The sequence below is a fragment of the Anopheles coluzzii genome, chromosome 3, assembly GCF_943734685.1.
Source record: "Anopheles coluzzii chromosome 3, AcolN3, whole genome shotgun sequence".
Taxonomy (NCBI): Eukaryota; Metazoa; Arthropoda; class Insecta; order Diptera; family Culicidae; genus Anopheles; species Anopheles coluzzii.
This window is the reverse complement of record NC_064671.1, coordinates 64,610,479-64,629,969: the sequence shown is the minus strand read 5'-3', so window position 1 is coordinate 64,629,969 and position 19,491 is coordinate 64,610,479. Positions and strand designations below refer to the sequence as shown.

Sequence of the window (19,491 nt, the reverse complement as noted above, 5' to 3'; positions counted from 1 at the left end):
TGCTTTTGACGGTAGCTGTGTACCGAACCGAGACAACGGTAGAATAAATTCCACCCCCAGCTTGGGCAAGTTGGCAAGCCAGCTGCAAAATGAAACATTAATTTTAATGCACCGTACACTCGCTCTAGCGATGCTTTACGCGAAAAGCAATTCACACTTTTAACTTCAAACCGACGGATAAATTTTGGTAGCAAAATCGCTAGTTTTCAAAAATGCCCCATGAACGCCTGAAAGTATGCAATGCGCAACACACCGATATTGCTCGATTGTTTCAATAACAGCTCGAATGCGGTTGCGGTACGGTACCGCTGTATATATACTAGTGATGGGCGGGTCGACCCGAACCTATCGGGTCGGAGCCATCCGTAAACGACCCGGAGTCGTTCGGGTCGACCCGAAAGGTACAAGTAGGTTCAGTGGGTGCAACGACTCCGGTAAGTGCGAGAAAGCATAAGCGACTCCGACCCGTTGGTGCAACGAGTTCGGGTCGGGTCGGGTCACGCTAGGTTCAGTTTGACCCGAGGGTGCAGCGACGGGTCGGAGTCGGAGTGCACCAACGGGTCGGAGTCGCTTATGCTTTCTCGCACCTACTGATCTATCGGGTCGACCCGAACTCGATGCACCCTCGGGTCAAACTGAACTTACCGTGACCCGACCCGACCCGAACTCGCTGCACCAACGGGTCGGAGTCGCTTATGCTTTCTCGCACCTACTGATCTTTCGGGTCGACCCGAACTCATTGCACCCGCGGGTCGGATTTGATTCCTACTCCGACCTAGCGCACCCGCTGCACCCACGGGTCGGAATCGATTCCGACTGGCTTGCACCCGACTCCGGGTCGGGTCGTGAAATGAATCGTATGACCCAACACTAATATATACTTCTTTCTTTCACCGTAGATAAAGGTAACCGTACCCGTTGTTTGTGTTTTGCTACATTTATCAGTATGTATTGATGTATCTTAACGCTAACAAAGTAAAATGCAGCTAAAATACATTCACAAGGCACAACCAATTCGACATCTTTGCTCACTTTACCAAGCGTAGTAAGCGATATGGCAGTCCGCTCGATCACTGAGCGGACGGTTTGGTGCAAAACGTTTCGCACACTCCGCTCTCTACACTCACCAACTTACCCTAGTAAACGTTTTCAAATTAAAATACGATTGAACTGTTCCTGACGAGATTACCGTCAAGTGTATACTGGCATTCTTTTCTACTGTAATTCCCGCGCGTATGTACTATACCTCTTTATGTGCTCTTATCACCGTCTACCTGCGCCACCTGCTCGCATTCAGTCTTAACTGGGCTTATTTGTACTGTGGCTGAGACGGTGCTCTTCTCAGCTTTTGTTTGAGCGGTATCGTCTAGTGGACTATCATCTGGAGTGGCTTGAGCGGTATCGTCCAGCGTTATTTCACTCTCTTCACAGGTCATTGACTTGTTGGGCTCTGGAGCCACTTGGCCGGAGGTACTAACCTCTCTGGATGATTGCACTGCCGACATTGAACTCATCTGTATATCTTCCTTGCCTTCCGACTCAACTTTACTCTCTTCCCGCGGCAAATCGACAACTTCCGTCAGCAAGGCCTGCTTGGCCGCCGCCTCCTGGGACAGCGTATCACAGCATGTACGGCTAGCGCACTGGGCAATCGTTCGGCACTGGATCAAGCAGCACTCCGTACCACTGCCTAGGGTACGCTTTTCGTCCGTCACCTTAAACTCCGGCTGAATGGTAACCTGATTGATGCCCTGCTCGTGGAAGAACTCTATCACATCACTGTGGATCTTTAAGTACACCTGCAATCAAATAGAGAGAATCAAGTTTAAAGTAAAATACATTGTAGTTCCTAAAAAGATCGACGCAGCCTACCTTTGGGTTGTCAAAGATGATGTGCACCGTTGAGACGTACTGGTTTCCGCTTAGCTGCCAAATATGAAGATCATGCACACTGACAATATCCTTGAAGCCATCAAGCAGCGTCTTCTTGAAGATTTCTATATCGATAGTATCGGGGATGGTTTGCAGCAGAATCATGCCCGATTCTTTCACTATTGGGTGGAGGTAGTGAAACATTTTGATTAGAAGAAGTATTGATTTTTTTAATGTTTTTTGAAAATAACTTACTGTAAGGGTAGCTTAGGGTGAGCAAAATGATGCAGGACACTATCGAAAGAGCGGGATCTACAAACTTGGATGTTTCCTCAGTAGTATAGTACACGATCACCGAGCAGATAATGACGATCACAGTACCTGTAAGAATAAACCATTGAGTTAATGGGTTGAATTAATAGATCCTCTGCAAACAGTAACTTACTGCAAATATCCCTCATCAGCTCTCGAACACTCTGTCGCTTCGATTGTTCGCGCATCTGCGAAGGAGACACCTGTTTGCGTGATCCGGAAAGCCGTCGATCACCCTTTCGCACACCGTCCCCGGTGATGACGTGATCTAGGATCACATTTCCGCTAGCCGTGATGTACAGGAAGCTGCCCTGATGGTACGTGTAGCCACCGATCAGCAGATAGCAGAACCCGTTCAGTATCAAACCCATCGCGCCCAGCACGAGAATGTGGGCCGGGAAGTGCATCGCATCCTGATGATGGATGTGAGACAGCGTCTGAAGTGCCTCGATGATTGTGGAAAAGCAGAACGACGCCATGAAAATGCACACCACCAGCATCGTGAGGATGTCGATGCGCGTCCAGCCGAACGTGTTCTTCAGCGAGCTTTCGCGCGCCTGTCGCGCTTTCACCTTCACATTCTGCTTGATCTCCAGGGCCGACTGCTCAACCTTGCCGGCATTCTCCAAGCTGCCCTTGCTGCCGTCATCGGTCGACTCTTGGCTGGCTAGTGGAACTTCCGCAAACTTCCCATCACCCGCCGTCAGCTGTTGGGAGACGGAGCGTGCCTCCTGCTTCAATGCACCGTCTTCCCGTGCAGACGGTAAGGCACTTTTCTATAATAATTGGGGAGAGAACAAAAAGGAGAGAAACACACAATGCAATTAACCAACACACTCCAGACAGTACGCAACGCGTAAAGCACTATTATCGCGGATAGCACGTGTATAGGTAAACAATAGACAATTAATATTCGCTTGTCGAGGAGCTATGTTGCTATGCTGTAATCGAGATCGCAATCTACATTGCGTAAGCTCCGATCACACTGTCTAGCATTATATCTATCGAGCGATAGCCATACTCCTGATAAGCGGTGCCTATCAAGATCCATTCGACCATCAAAGAGAGTGTGGAAGCGCCAGCTGAAGGGTGGCACTTAACTATTTGGAGGGGAGCTTCGATATTCGTTTAGCAACCTATATGGGGAAAACCAATCGCTGTCTTAATCAATCACGTGTTGAATACTGTGCATGTTTTGGGTATTAAATTAGAAAAATGTTAGTTTTCTTTACCAAATTGACTGTTAAATTATGACAATTATGTTTCACCAATATTAGGGTTTCATATTTTCTATTTGAATGGAATAAAGTTTATTCCCGAGTGACGTAACTCATGGACAATACAGATCCGGAGAGAACGGTCTTGACAAATCAATTGTATGCTACAAAATATATTGCTTTATTGCCGGTGTTTTTAAATAGAGAAAAAGGAGAAATATATGCTTATTTTCGGTTTAAAAAATCAAATTAATGTAGTGTATAAAACTAACAATAAAAATTCTCTTTTAATTGTAAATTCTTCTTACTAGAATATTCAAGTTACTCTGATGTCTTTGGAACGAATTAATGAAACATTTCAATCATACATGAACTGTATGAAGTGTTGACGTAATTTCAGCTTGTTCATCTGAAATACAAAATAATACAAAAAAGGTGGTTGAAATCGTGCAACTCCCTAATGCAAACCGAATCAATCGATTGCTATCCGAGGCTTCGTTAAACAAAAGAGACGATTGCTCTTTTACACCGTCACTGCTGAATAGAGGAGCTACAAGCTGCAATCAATGTAAAACAACGGTGAAGCATGAATAAACCCGCAAAAGAAAAGATTATCATTTGAACTAAAGCAAAATAAATGAGCAGCTGCGGAGTTTTCCCGCCCATTGTAAAGCATTCCCTGCGCCCGTGAGTTATGCAACGTGCAAATGGCAATCCATCTTTCATCGTACTACACGGATGCGGACTATTTAAGAAAGAAAAACGTGTCTTGCTTGCCAACCCTTGCCCACTAATTTGCCACGCTTTCCCTGACGAACACGTGGTAGGGCTTGCGTAAATGAGAAGCTGCACAAAGACAGTCCGCTGATAATAGGGACGGATGGGGGATTGTGCATAGTTTCGCGATCGCTTCGGCTAACACGAACATCGCCGAGATATTGCAGATGAAGGTAGAGAAATGAATTTAAAAAAAAAAACAGCCTCACAAACCTCACACATAGAAATTCACAAACGATGGATGAAATCGCACAAACACTGAGCAGCAGCTTGTGCATGCCACTTCCTGCGCCGTTGCACCGCGAGCTTTACTGCTGTAGTACGGCGAGTGGAACATGATTGCCATACGCCGCAGCTATGATGCGTTTAATTATGAGTCGACAAACGCAAACAAATGCCACGCGCCCGCACCAACCCATCCCGGCCATGCAAACTGCACACTCACTGCGGTGCGGGCTATGAAAGCGAAAGTCGCGAGCGGGCCTGGATGAAGCGCGCAGCGTGCAAAACCCACCGAGCACGGATGCCTCCCGAGTGCACACTGCAATTTAGTCGCACGGTTAGAAGTGTGTTTGTATGTACTAACCGTTTTTTTTTTTTGCGTATTGCAAGCGGTAAACATCGCTCAAGCAGTTTCTTGTGATTAACATTGTGATTATAGTGAGGCCATCCCTCCCCCGGACCTCGTGTACGCAAAACGCAGTGCTTGTACATGCCAAACCAGCCCCGGGTGGAACCGGGTAGTTCCAGTTGAACCACATCAATTATTCCACCCATCGCATGGCGTTTGCGTTGATTGCTGATGCGTTCTTCTTAACCACACACACACACAACCGGCATGTGCCGGTCCGTTATCGGATCGGAGTTGAGGATCGTAAATTTTGACTGGCAAGTGAATGTGTCAATAATGTTACAACGAACTTTAGGCATTCGCATTTACTTTGCAAATTAAAACAATCTAATTATCCTGACAAGGCAAGATAACGACCGCATCAAACAACTCACCTTTATCGTTAGAATGCAACCGGTGAGCGCAATGATGTTGCAAAGCATGTGATAGGACGCAACCAGCAGTACCAGCGAGTGGGAAACGTGGCTCAGGAACAGCTGCACCAGAAAGTAGACGGACGACAGGGCCAGCACGATGTACAGCTGGACGGGCTGCAACCGGTAGATCCACTCCTTCATAGGCATTTTGGGCAGTGCAGCACTTCAGTTAAGCACTACCTTATGAGCTTAACTACCGACACGATCTACGTAATATTCCCGTTCCGGTGGCACTTCATTAGATGCTGATGGAGAGGGGGAAAACATTGAGTCACATTATTACTTTTGTAAATTTATTCTTTTCTTAGAATGTTAATAAATTCGATTTCATGCGATCAGTTGCAAGGCGTTTCATGCAAAACCGAAAATATTCTCCCAAATTCAAACGAAACATAATACAACAGGCTCACGTGGAAAAGTCCCTTTAATCATCTTTCGCCGTTTGAGATCGAACGAGTGAGGAGAAGCTTGCATAAATCTTAGGATTACATTCGCAGAAATTAAAAGCCCTTCCCGGCAGGGTTCCTGAGGGGATTTTTTTGCAGTTTTGTATGGTTTGACTTGCGTTCCAAAAACCAGTTTGAAATTTGGTAATTTTTCTCCTCTTTTTCGTTTCATTTTAAACCTTTTTTATGCTTTTTTTTACACGTTCCCAGAAGGTTTATTCTTTTTTTATAGATACTTCTTGCTTGTTTTATTAGAAAGAACTTAACACATTTTGTCAGTATTCGTTTCTTCAAAAAGGCTGGCCAATCCTATGAAAACCATACAAATTGTACTTTATTTTAGAAACAAGACTCCATAAAAAAGACAGAAGATAACAATGTAAGAAAGTATACAAAAATATCTGCTCAATTAGCATCGTTTATTTTAAAAAAAACTCGAAAACATGATAAACAATGACACTACAACTGATTGCACAATTCCATTTTCTATACTCTTTACCTCCAATTAAGTAACATTGCATAGTAATTCAACTCGGCCTTTTCTTCTGATTAAAAAATTAAATACAATACACCAAATAATACATAGACCTAACAAACAACAGCACAATGCAGTAAACATACATGCTCATCAGGCATAGCCATACTTCAAAGTTGATTATCAATCAATTTTAGAGGTGTTTTTGGCAAAACTGTGTTTTCACTGCCAAACTGCTGAACAAACAAATTATCCACCGCTATAACTTTTCCACACCAAAAAACGCCCCCCAAAAATTCTTCACCAAGTGTAAGTGCCTAATGAAGCAGACTTTAGCGGACGACTTCTAACCTTGTCCCACCAACACCTTGTAACACGGAAACCACAGCGTGACTTGCGTGCAGGAAACCGATGGGGCAATATTTTTTGACGAGCTCGCAAAACGGATACCGGTCGTTAGCGGGTTGCGCGGCTCGATTATCGACAGTAAATGGGGCGCTGCGTCGTGTGCGAGCGGGCAAAACCGAACTCGCACAATAGCTCAATTGAATAAATGCTTCCCCTATTGTAGGGGGTGGGAAAAGGGCATAGAAGAAGACGTACTCTGATAGGGAACCCACCAACCCCTCTCCGTAACCATTGAGTGCAATCCACTTACGTTAATCGTGTGCGACATGCTCGCTGGAGCGTGTAAGGGCGACAATATGATAACGGACGGCGGGTAGCAGGCAGCATTTCAAGACGTATTTGCCACATCTGAATGGGTAGGTGATGGTGAATAGGAAATTTTCATTCCAACTTGATGCATCTGTAGCCATGTGGTGGCAAGAAGCATGTGTTATTAAAATCTCCACCACACCAGACACTGTGTAAACGTTACACACTGTACTACTGTTTTTATCACTGTTTCTTCTACCTGCTCCAATAGGTTCGCACACCTTTACCCACACACGGCCTCTTGGCATTAGCAACATCCAGAACCTTGGCCCAGCACATGTCGGCTCTGTCAGCCTTACAGCCAACAAATTACCATCAATATAGTCTTTGCGCCTGCCGTTATCATTGTAACTGTGGCGCGGTGGATTAATTTATGACCGAAAACCAAATGCTGGTGGTACCAGCAGAAGGAGGAGAAGGAAGGCACAATACAACCCTTATCAGGCACAATGTGCCACATGCGATGGTACAGCAGAAGCTGCCACAAGATTTGTCTCTCGGCTCGTCTGCTCACATCAGTGTTGTGTCGTGCGCTATGTTTACTCTCGCAGATAGAAATAATATAGACCGCGAGGCGCAAGGGTGGCAATGCAAACGATCGCAGAGACTCTGGTAAAATTCTGTAGCAAACTGTTTGCGGGAGATTTTGTGTACAAGTGAAAATGTTAAAGAAAACAACAGCAAGCGTACTGCGCGTTGTTGTCTTTCGAGCAGATGAATCTCTCACGGGCCAATCGGTTAGCTAAGTAGGGAAAGTCTTGGTTGATAAGACGCTACTAGCATTGTGCTGAATGGTGCTAAAAAGCAAAGAAACATATTTTGTAAACCCGTTGGATTTGCGGAAACAAATCGATTACTGATCTTCTTTTTTTTAAAAGGCTGAGATTGAGAACTGAGGTAGAGGGCCACTTGTTACACAAATAGGCACCACCCTTGTAATAGATATTGCTGGAGAGAACATAGACGACGTGATGGAAAGAAGATAAGGAGAACCGTTTGTTGAGTGTATTTACTAATATTGTGCCCAACCGGCACTGATCGTTAACGTGCTAGACACTGGAATCGATCTCATTACCTGTAGTGTGATAAATCAAGCATTTGTCACGATACCATGGACGCACTTGATTGGAAAACCGTTCAATCATGACCGAGTTAAAACGATCCTGATCGTCGTTTGATTATTGTAACCCAATTCTTTCTACTTCGTTCTTCATGCACCATCAATACAAATTACACAATCACATCGAACGCGCATACAAAAGGATCACTTCACTTCGTGGTTTAAAATTCTGCAACAGCTACCAAACCCCCTTCGTCTGCACGAATAATCAAACTCAGGCCACGTTTTATGGAGCAATCGTACCGGCAAGCGTACACACAGCGACACCATCCAACACTTAAATTCATGTGACAATCAAACGTTGTGTGCCCCCCCGCCCAGTGTTGCAGCGTTGTGCCTCAACTTGACCCTAAAATCGAGTAATGATGCCACACGGTCGCATCCACCATCAAGTGTATAATAGCTCGATAGTGAAAGAACCAATTTGCCCCAACATCCCCCTTTAATAGCATGCTAGCTTTAATGGTGGTCTCGATTACTCGTGAGTTCAATGATATTAGTTTGCTCCCCTTTTTTTTGCTATATTCAACCAACGATCGTTTACCATTGTAGATCAATTGATGGAGATGACGATCAACCACAACAAAACAACAACCACTCACTTCATCTAGCAATAGAATATTTTAAAATACAAGCGAATGCTAAATTTTGTATCGCGCCAGGCAACGAGGCTCGTGCGTACACTTCAGGGGTTTAAAATGTTTATTCAAATAAAGTCGCGCGGCAGCAGCTGGTTACAAATGATAATTTTAAAGGAAAAAATTAGCACCGTTTACTGAGCTGGAAAGGTAGTGTAGGTAATTGAACTGCTGACACTAAATACCTTCACTTTAAGCTTGAGTTTGAAGGTGAGTTTGTGCATAAAAATGAGTAATAATACAAAACAATTACATATTTTTTCTCCAAAATGCTTGAGTTTTTGTTATTTAAATTATAAATGACTGTGTTCTTTGTTCATAGGAGCTTACTTTAAAAAAATCATGGCAAAAACACACTTTCTCTTTGTTTCCGCCTTAAGTACGCAATCTGGAAGTTGTTGCTACTTGACACACTTGCATATGACTTCCATACAAAGTTGTCTTGTGACATTGAGTTTTATTGTTGGGTTCAAATGGTCTGCATCGTCTTCGCCTGGTTATTAATTTCTTCCCTTCGCTCACAAACATTCTATTGTAAATTACATCTAATCTCCATAGTTGGCTGTCGGCCGTAAACCTGCTCGTCCTTAATTCAACTAATGCGCAGTCGTCGCTTATTACCACAACAGCATCATAGTAGTTACTTGCAGTCGCAGCACGCACACGGCAAGGTCGTCAGTGAAATGATACGTGCACACTTTCGCCTTTTGTTACGATAAGTAGCCATCCACCAACGAAGAATCAGGTCAATCGAAGATGGTCGCCCGATCACGTTCGATACTGTAGCCTGTTGGCATAATTTAAAAGCCAACCCAAGGTTACGCACGCATATCGGTGTGCATATAGCGTCATTGTCATTCCCAAAAAAGGGGACATACTCGTACAGGGGCATCCATCCCAACCGAGCTTAAAACTGGTAACTTACACCCCTCAACCCGATTGGAGCAGTGTCAATGACTTTTACTCCATATGCGCCTATCGATCCTTAATGCTGAGCTCCGCCCCACGTCACGTCACCCGGGTGCAAAGCAACGACGCTCTCCCCGTAACGCGATTAGACATCGAACAACACGTCACTGATAGGAAATCTTGTATGCAATACAGCACTGACTAGAGAGAGGGAGAGAGAGACGAGGTCAAGGTGAAGCACTTTTTTGGAGGTCTTCTACGAGGATCGTGTTTACTTTGGAATATCATCTTCTTTTCACTTGCCTGGCTGCACGTCTGCAAGAAGTCGTCAGTTCCAAGAGCGGAATCTTGCCAGGTTGGAACTGTTCGGATTTCCATAAATTATCCAATACAGTTGGGACCCTGATTTCGTTGATGGCCACAGTTTGGACAGGCCTCCATGCACGCCTTCACACTTTTTGTTGACTCCTACACGTTTTTTTCGTTACTCAAACAAGTTTTTTCAAGTGTGATTGACGGTAAACTGACACTCCAGCCGCATCAGGGCGTGATTAAAAATCAACAATGCTACCCCGGTGGAGGAAGATAATCCCCACAGATGTCTTCACTTGTTACTGGAGCAATGAATTCTAGCCAACAATATTTTATCAATTAATAATTTTAACACATCATTTGTATCCTCAATTTCCACGGGCCACGAACTTCCGTGTTATATTCCTCATCCCAAACCAGATAATCCATTGCAAACCGCTAAACCGCACGCACGGTCAGTCGCTAAACTCGCAACTCAATTAGCGACGATGATTTATCTTCCCCGGTCTGGCATACATACATTAACCTGTTGATAGGGAAATCAAACCCCCAGACCGCGGTGCGCGATAGCGAGCCGTGGGATAGTTAGATAAGCGACCGTAGGTTCCCGCACTGTCCGACCGCAATCCGCCCACGGGCTCTGGACTCTGGTTTAGTTGGAGCGTGGAACAAAGCTGTCCCGCGATCGTAATTGCGATAATGTTGGCACTTGTGTGTGCACGCTTTCCCAACCCACACCGGCCACCAAAGTATCTGGTAGGCACTGGGGCAATATGTTCTGTGACACCGGTTTTGCGGTCAACAATCTGGCGTTGGTGGTGGTTGTTGGGGGCCATTGCACGTGCCGAAAATTTGGCACTCAAAATCGCATTTATTACCACGTGGTGGTTATTCTTGCAGAACGGAGACGCATTTGCAGGGCGTTTTAACTCTTTCAGTGAAGTGTGATTTTGGTATGATATGGAGAGTGACTTTTAATGAGAGTTTTAATTGTTTCAAATAATTGTTGATGTTTTGTAAGTAAAATAGCATTACTAAATGAATAAAGGTTAATTTACTGCCATGAATATTCAATGAAGCTCTTTAAAAATTCTGTAAATTAAAGACTTTTTTCCACCTCAATCCCTGCCCACTCCAAACCCAAAGTCTCTACTTCCGATTTGTAACAGTTTAATTGAACACAATCGCCCTCATACCATTTAACCACAGCTCGAGCTCCATTCCAATCACAACACATCCTCCACGGCACAGCGCAACAAGAGTTTGGGGCGTGCTCGGTAATAAATTGCAACCTCCCTTAAAAGCCTCACCTCTCTGCACCACTTCCAACCCCGATCTATTGAATCTCCATCTCCCTACGATTCAATGCACGATAAACAATCTTTTCGCATTTAACAACTGTTAGGCAGCGGGCCCTTATCAAAAAGTGGAGGCCCGGTGCTAAACTTATGATAGATGCGAGAGACCTTCGGAGCGATATTTTAGATTAAGGCAACCACTTGTAAGAGGGTTTTTTTTGGTTTGCTGTTCCTTCTCCGACTTATCGGAGAGACGCACGGAGACAGTGAAGCATACAAACTGGGAAGGTGGGTCGAGTGTTCGGGATTATGATGGGATTGCGTATTATTCTCGACATTCTGAATGATGTTTTTGTTGTTTTTGAATATGAAACAGCAAAACCCACCACAACAGGAGCATTTGATTGAATGTTCGATTTTTGGTGCTAATCTTGGTTCACTTTTGTCTCACTATTGTTGGTTTATGTTTTGAATTTTGAATTAGCAAATTTCTCTCTCAAACACAAATTCTAGCCAAACATGTTTCTTTTATGTTACTACTTTTGGGAACCATGTACAACCCCTTAACATAACAACATTTTCAATAGAAATTAAAATAATCCACATCGTTTGGACAGCCGGTTGGGTTCATTCTCCTCCCAATGGCAACATTGCACAAAAACCATTTTCACAACACCGTTTATTTTCACCCCACAAATAAGCATTTGATTCTAAAAATACTAACACTCGCTTTCGATGGAACACAGGCACACACTGAACAAACCCTACAGTACACACTAAATTCGAAACCAAAACACAACACAACCACACTTGCACAAGGGACAGGGAAACAAGCCCACGCGTTTTGGGGGTTGTTTCTATTTTATTTTTTGTTATTCAGGCGATTGATGCTTTATTGGCTCGATGCCGTGGTCGTGTACGTGCGACCGATCTATTGGTGCCGGTGCCGGTCACTGATCATCCGCTTCCGTCACTTGTTGAATGCGAACTGAATCGCCCGGCTGGCGGCCGGTTTCGGTGCGGCCGTTATCGCCAACGACGGCCCGAACCGCGTGTGAAGCGCGCGGCTGCTTCGCGCACACACTAATGCGCTTTTTGTACCCCACCCTACGGGGTGGCTGCTTCTTTCCCTTCCCTTCCCGCGAGGGAAAAAAAATCGGAGCCGCTGCTGGGAGGGTTGTTGGGAGTAGTGTGTGGAGGAATTTTTGATTTCCGATACAGATACCGAATCCCCCCAGGAGCCGAATGGCCGATGGGGTTGGAAAGAATGATCTCATTGTCATATGGTTTGTGGTGGTAATTTTGTAAAGTTTAAACACTTTAATAACAAAACAACAGTCATTGAAAGCCAAACCCCACAAGTGGTTCAGACAGGCCTTGACCGACAACGGTTGTTGAGCCAAAAGAAGAAGAAGAAGTAATAATGCAAAAAAGTATATTTTGACTGTTTTTTGTTAGGTATTTGTAAAATGAACCAAATAGAAATAATACGGCTTTGTTGTTTTTCTTCTTATTCTTCTTCTTGTTTTGCTTATTCCTTTTTTTACATTCTTTTTCGCTCTTTCTTTGTCATTTTCCCTTTTTTCTTTGTCCTTGTCTTCCTCTATTTCTACTTTTCACGATTTTTATTCCTTTTGAACTTTCTTCTTGTTCGTGACTGTTTTTTGTTAGGTAGTAATTAAATAACCCAAAAAATGTAAATATTAACGCTTTGCTGTTTTTCTTCTTCTTATGCTTCTTCTTCTTCTTCTTCTTCTTCTTCTTCTTCTTTTTTTCTTCTTTTTCTTTATTCTCTTCCGCTCTTTCTTTGCTTTTTTCCGTCTGTACTTTTTTCTCTGTTCTCCTCAATTTCTACTTTTCATGATTTTTTTTTCATTTGGACCTTCTTCTTCTTCTTCTTCTTCTTATTTTTCTTCTTCTTCTTCTTCTTATTCTTCTTCTTCATCATCTTCTTCTTCTTTTTCTTCTTCTTCTTCTTCTTCTTCTTCTTCTTCTTTTGTACCGTTTTTCGGCCAAGGCCTGTCTATGCCCACTAGTGAGCTTGGCTTTCAGTGACTTATTAATTTAACCATAGCAGGATAATCAGTCCTACGTATGGAGGCACGGGCATGTTGTGATGTTGTACGCGTTGAAGACTGTATCACGAGACCGGCTTTGTGAACATTACTTTTATTAATTTTTCAATTTTTTTTTACAGACATCGAATTGATGTGAGTCTATTAAATGCCTTTTGTCAAATGTCCATTTGTACCTACGGTATTCATATATTTACTCACTTCAGTGCTACAGTTTACCGTTCTTCTCAAAATATTCTGTGCTGTCCGACATTTTAACTCCACATGTACTATCACCTCACATATACATCACACTCAAGTTTTCATGTGTTTTCTACTGCGAACGATTACATGACTTTTCCTGCTGCAGCACCCTGCTTCAGCTTTACAGCTGCTAGTTCAATGAAAAGGAAAACACAACAACGAAATGAAAACACTTTGCACACCACGATAGAAGTAAAAAAAATCAGCTCATTATAAAAAACACACACACCAAGACTACTGCAAAAGAGGGGCGACAGTAGATAACGGCAACCCCACGGGCGGCCCTCGTAGAACGCAGCATCGCACGCACATGGGCAAGCGGAACGATCTGCGCCAAACATAATACAGCTGATGTCGAGGACGCACTAACACAGACAAACTCACACACGTTGTCATTTGTACAGTGAACCATAGCATCTTCCCATGTTGTCCTTGTTTCAACTTGTTTTGCTTAGCATAATTAATGCGCTGGTTTTTCTGGGACGAAGATGACAAATGCGTAGAGACACACTCAAACTCAATAATGAATTCTGCGGATGGTTGTTGCTCCCACAATGCTTCCAGAAATAGCACTAGAAAAAGCGATCTTTCATCCCTTCAATCGTGATCCCGCAGTTACATTTCGATGTCTATGTAATTACCATATTCTACAAGTGTATGACTACACGATTATCCCAGAGGTATGACACACCGATGCATTGTAAAAGGATGCATGATATGTTTGTGAACATTGAACCGGTTTCTAATAATGATTCTATGACAAGAAAGGGGTCAAAATAGTACATCTATGGGCGATTGGGTGTTAAAGTACCTTGAGCGCGTTTCCAACCACGTGGCGATCGCGCAACCGTTAAGATGAGATTCTCTCAGAGTAATGACTTTTGCTACAATCAAAACGATGTTCTAAAACTTCTTAGAGCGTCATAAGGCAGGAGTTTCTTCGATTCTAATATATCCAATTGTGGCATATGATCATTACAACATACCTGAATTACCTTCAATATACTTGATCTTCTAGATTCTGGTGCTTTTTTTAAACTTAAAACTGCTATTTCGCTATACAAAATAGTTTGTCAGCCAATTTGTACTGTTGTTACACCAAAAGATCACTTCTGACTGCTCTGCTACAATTGTTTCGTACGTTTATGCAAGCCTCCTTTTGCGTCCTCCTTTGCGTAGCATTCGTTGTGTGTGCTTTATGTTTATCTTTTACAGGAATTTATGATTGCATAGGTTGCATCGATGTATGTGTGAGGTAGGACATTGGTACTATTCACACAGCTGTAAAGGGATGGTCAAAGGGAAAGGATAAGCATTAGGCTGATTCATGCGGGAGTGAAGATCTTGGCAAAAAGGGCTTCTCTCTTATCTTTCTCGACATGCTCTAGCTTGTTCGGCTTGATACACGAAATTATGCTTTATCTTCTCTTTCTATCACTGTATTGAGTGTCGTAAAATACGCATGAACAGCTATAGCAAAACAAAATCAAAACTCGTTCTCTCATTGACGTATGCTGCGTACAACCAAAGCCTGCAGAACCTGTTCCCGGTAATAGATGCAGACACTTTTGAGAACTTTTTGAAGAAGAACTTGTTGCGTATGACGTCATTGCAAGATTGCAGGATTCCGATGGAAGTTGATCCGAGGGTGGTTTAGCGCATTTAAAACCAATGTGTGGTTATCGTAACGAATAATCGATTTTTTTGTTTCTTCTTGTTATTTGACATGGGCAGGATTTCTGCAGCGATTGATCAAGCAATTTCCCATTCCCCAGCAATACTTTTCCCCTATAAATGAATATTTTAATAAGTTCATGGTCGTTCTGAGTGTTGAAAGTAGTCGTACAGTAGAAAGTAAAATTAATTTAAATTTATTCCTTTAAAAAAACATGTTTGGCCAAACTCCCTCTCCATAAATGGTACACGACCCCTGCATCAACAGTCGAAATTTGTCTTGCAATGTACATTTCCTAAAAATTGACTCAAAAAGCTACATTGTGGTTGGCATACATTAAAGCAGCCCCCGTTTTAACTTGTTTTGCAATTTTGGCTCATATTTTTACCGATAAAGCATTTTATTAATTCCCCACTTTCTCCTTGGTGATATTCGCCACCCCTGACCAAAGCGTTTGACATTTGACCACTTTCTCCCGCGACTGACATTGTTTCGACCAGAGTGACCAGAAATACCGATTATTCTGTATTCCTTTTTATATGCCTACCGATTCACAGATGACCGCCCTAAAACTACAGATATTCAAATTATCCTACCGAAAATCACAGAGATATGATTTTTCAGTTGTTTAAGCTTAATCTGTGGCAATTAGGATGCTGTCACAAACCGACGTGACTTGAAACAAAATGAGCTTCAAAAGTTGTCTCCTTCCCAAGTGCCACAAATCCACTAAACGACCACTAAACGGCTTCTAAACGACTCAAGTTCTCTACCTAAACGGAATATAGAAAGACTTCGTTTAGCAGACGGCAAACGACTCATGCATTCTAAAAATAGCAAAAAGCTGGTGGCGCTCTCTGTTGGTGGGATACCCCAACCAGTTGAGCTTCATCGCTTGGAGGAGAGCTTTCTCATTTCCTCTGTACTGTTGTATGGTTTCGCATTGAAGTTATGCATCGCTAGAACTAGAACGGCGATACGATTGTTTAAATACTAAACTTCAACGGAAATCACCAGCACTGAAGCAAGTGAGATTTGAGTTATAGTCGTTGGTGTTGATACCCACGTATCTGACCACACGACCATTCATGTAGATTTTTGCTCAGAAAGTTAGAAGGCTATATAGGTCATGATAAGATGAAACTTGTCGAAACACATTGCAAGAAAAGGATAGCAATATAATGATGAGTTGTAATACGCCATCTATTGATCAAACCAATGAAGCTGTGGAGCTTTCATTTTTTTTTTCTATGGATATTCAATTTTCCAGTCGTTACATTCATTACCTGTACATACACTGGTTAATGCGGTTAATGTGTTACATACATTAACCTGTTGATAGGGAAATCAAACCCCCAGACCGCGGTGCGCGATAGCGAGCCGTGGGATAGTTAGATAAGCGACCGTAGGTTCCCGCACTGTCCGACCGCAATCCGCCCACGGGCTCTGGACTCTGGTTTAGTTGGAGCGTGGAACAAAGCTGTCCCGCGATCGTAATTGCGATAATGTTGGCACTTGTGTGTGCACGCTTTCCCAACCCACACCGGCCACCAAAGTATCTGGTAGGCACTGGGGCAATATGTTCTGTGACACCGGTTTTGCGGTCAACAATCTGGCGTTGGTGGTGGTTGTTGGGGGCCATTGCACGTGCCGAAAATTTGGCACTCAAAATCGCATTTATTACCACGTGGTGGTTATTCTTGCAGAACGGAGACGCATTTGCAGGGCGTTTTAACTCTTTCAGTGAAGTGTGATTTTGGTATGATATGGAGAGTGACTTTTAATGAGAGTTTTAATTGTTTCAAATAATTGTTGATGTTTTGTAAGTAAAATAGCATTACTAAATGAATAAAGGTTAATTTACTGCCATGAATATTCAATGAAGCTCTTTAAAAATTCTGTAAATTAAAGACTTTTTTCCACCTCAATCCCTGCCCACTCCAAACCCAAAGTCTCTACTTCCGATTTGTAACAGTTTAATTGAACACAATCGCCCTCATACCATTTAACCACAGCTCGAGCTCCATTCCAATCACAACACATCCTCCACGGCACAGCGCAACAAGAGTTTGGGGCGTGCTCGGTAATAAATTGCAACCTCCCTTAAAAGCCTCACCTCTCTGCACCACTTCCAACCCCGATCTATTGAATCTCCATCTCCCTACGATTCAATGCACGATAAACAATCTTTTCGCATTTAACAACTGTTAGGCAGCGGGCCCTTATCAAAAAGTGGAGGCCCGGTGCTAAACTTATGATAGATGCGAGAGACCTTCGGAGCGATATTTTAGATTAAGGCAACCACTTGTAAGAGGGTTTTTTTTGGTTTGCTGTTCCTTCTCCGACTTATCGGAGAGACGCACGGAGACAGTGAAGCATACAAACTGGGAAGGTGGGTCGAGTGTTCGGGATTATGATGGGATTGCGTATTATTCTCGACATTCTGAATGATGTTTTTGTTGTTTTTGAATATGAAACAGCAAAACCCACCACAACAGGAGCATTTGATTGAATGTTCGATTTTTGGTGCTAATCTTGGTTCACTTTTGTCTCACTATTGTTGGTTTATGTTTTGAATTTTGAATTAGCAAATTTCTCTCTCAAACACAAATTCTAGCCAAACATGTTTCTTTTATGTTACTACTTTTGGGAACCATGTACAACCCCTTAACATAACAACATTTTCAATAGAAATTAAAATAATCCACATCGTTTGGACAGCCGGTTGGGTTCATTCTCCTCCCAATGGCAACATTGCACAAAAACCATTTTCACAACACCGTTTATTTTCACCCCACAAATAAGCATTTGATTCTAAAAATACTAACACTCGCTTTCGATGGAACACAGGCACACACTGAACAAACCCTACAGTACACACTAAATTCGAAACCAAAACACAACACAACCACACTTGCACAAGGGACAGGGAAACAAGCCCACGCGTTTTGGGGGTTGTTTCTATTTTATTTTTTGTTATTCAGGCGATTGATGCTTTATTGGCTCGATGCCGTGGTCGTGTACGTGCGACCGATCTATTGGTGCCGGTGCCGGTCACTGATCATCCGCTTCCGTCACTTGTTGAATGCGAACTGAATCGCCCGGCTGGCGGCCGGTTTCGGTGCGGCCGTTATCGCCAACGACGGCCCGAACCGCGTGTGAAGCGCGCGGCTGCTTCGCGCACACACTAATGCGCTTTTTGTACCCCACCCTACGGGGTGGCTGCTTCTTTCCCTTCCCTTCCCGCGAGGGAAAAAAAATCGGAGCCGCTGCTGGGAGGGTTGTTGGGAGTAGTGTGTGGAGGAATTTTTGATTTCCGATACAGATACCGAATCCCCCCAGGAGCCGAATGGCCGATGGGGTTGGAAAGAATGATCTCATTGTCATATGGTTTGTGGTGGTAATTTTGTAAAGTTTAAACACTTTAATAACAAAACAACAGTCATTGAAAGCCAAACCCCACAAGTGGTTCAGACAGGCCTTGACCGACAACGGTTGTTGAGCCAAAAGAAGAAGAAGAAGTAATAATGCAAAAAAGTATATTTTGACTGTTTTTTGTTAGGTATTTGTAAAATGAACCAAATAGAAATAATACGGCTTTGTTGTTTTTCTTCTTATTCTTCTTCTTGTTTTGCTTATTCCTTTTTTTACATTCTTTTTCGCTCTTTCTTTGTCATTTTCCCTTTTTTCTTTGTCCTTGTCTTCCTCTATTTCTACTTTTCACGATTTTTATTCCTTTTGAACTTTCTTCTTGTTCGTGACTGTTTTTTGTTAGGTAGTAATTAAATAACCCAAAAAATGTAAATATTAACGCTTTGCTGTTTTTCTTCTTCTTATGCTTCTTCTTCTTCTTCTTCTTCTTCTTCTTCTTCTTTTTTTCTTCTTTTTCTTTATTCTCTTCCGCTCTTTCTTTGCTTTTTTCCGTCTGTACTTTTTTCTCTGTTCTCCTCAATTTCTACTTTTCATGATTTTTTTTTCATTTGGACCTTCTTCTTCTTCTTCTTCTTCTTATTCTTCTTCTTCTTCTTCTTCTTATTCTTCTTCTTCATCATCTTCTTCTTCTTTTTCTTCTTCTTCTTCTTCTTCTTCTTCTTCTTCTTTTGTACCGTTTTTCGGCCAAGGCCTGTCTATGCCCACTAGTGAGCTTGGCTTTCAGTGACTTATTAATTTAACCATAGCAGGATAATCAGTCCTACGTATGGAGGCACGGGCATGTTGTGATGTTGTACGCGTTGAAGACTGTATCACGAGACCGGCTTTGTGAACATTACTTTTATTAATTTTTCAATTTTTTTTTACAGACATCGAATTGATGTGAGTCTATTAAATGCCTTTTGTCAAATGTCCATTTGTACCTA

General features: G+C 42.8%; 1 protein-coding gene across 5 annotated transcripts; it reads right to left on the bottom strand.

Annotated features, from left to right (window-relative positions):
• Positions 1 to 918: 918 nt before the first annotated feature.
• LOC120956555 (zinc transporter 10) lies at positions 919 to 18,978 on the bottom strand. 5 transcript variants are annotated; one of them, XM_049608270.1, is made up of 7 exons: positions 17,962 to 18,978; positions 14,445 to 14,739; positions 5,184 to 5,470; positions 2,318 to 2,960; positions 2,128 to 2,253; positions 1,873 to 2,051; positions 919 to 1,799 (listed from the first exon to the last, which is right to left on the bottom strand). In XM_049608270.1, the coding sequence occupies exons 3-7, from the start codon at positions 5,370 to 5,372 to the stop codon at positions 1,251 to 1,253; spliced, it is 1,686 nt and encodes a 561-aa protein (XP_049464227.1). In that variant the 5' UTR covers positions 5,373 to 5,470; positions 14,445 to 14,739; positions 17,962 to 18,978; the 3' UTR covers positions 919 to 1,250. The 5 variants fall into 5 exon arrangements, with proteins under 5 accessions (XP_049464227.1, XP_049464226.1, XP_040234030.2 ...); XM_049608269.1 differs by lacking the exon at positions 14,445 to 14,739; XM_040378096.2 differs by lacking the exons at positions 14,445 to 14,739; positions 17,962 to 18,978 and adding an exon at positions 11,865 to 12,870.
• Positions 18,979 to 19,491: the final 513 nt, after the last annotated feature.

Excerpts from the sequence above, each read along its gene's own strand:
- LOC120956555 (XM_049608270.1), bottom strand. The coding sequence starts at position 5,372 with ATGCCTATGAAGGAGTGGATCTACCGGTTGCAGCCCGTCCAGCTGTAC. Across the intron at positions 2,254-2,317 it reads GCTGATGAGGGATATTTGCA|GTACTGTGATCGTCATTATC; the intron begins GTAAGTTACTGT and ends TTATTCTTACAG. Across the intron at positions 2,052-2,127 it reads CACCCTAAGCTACCCTTACA|TGAAAGAATCGGGCATGATT; the intron begins GTAAGTTATTTT and ends TCCACCCAATAG.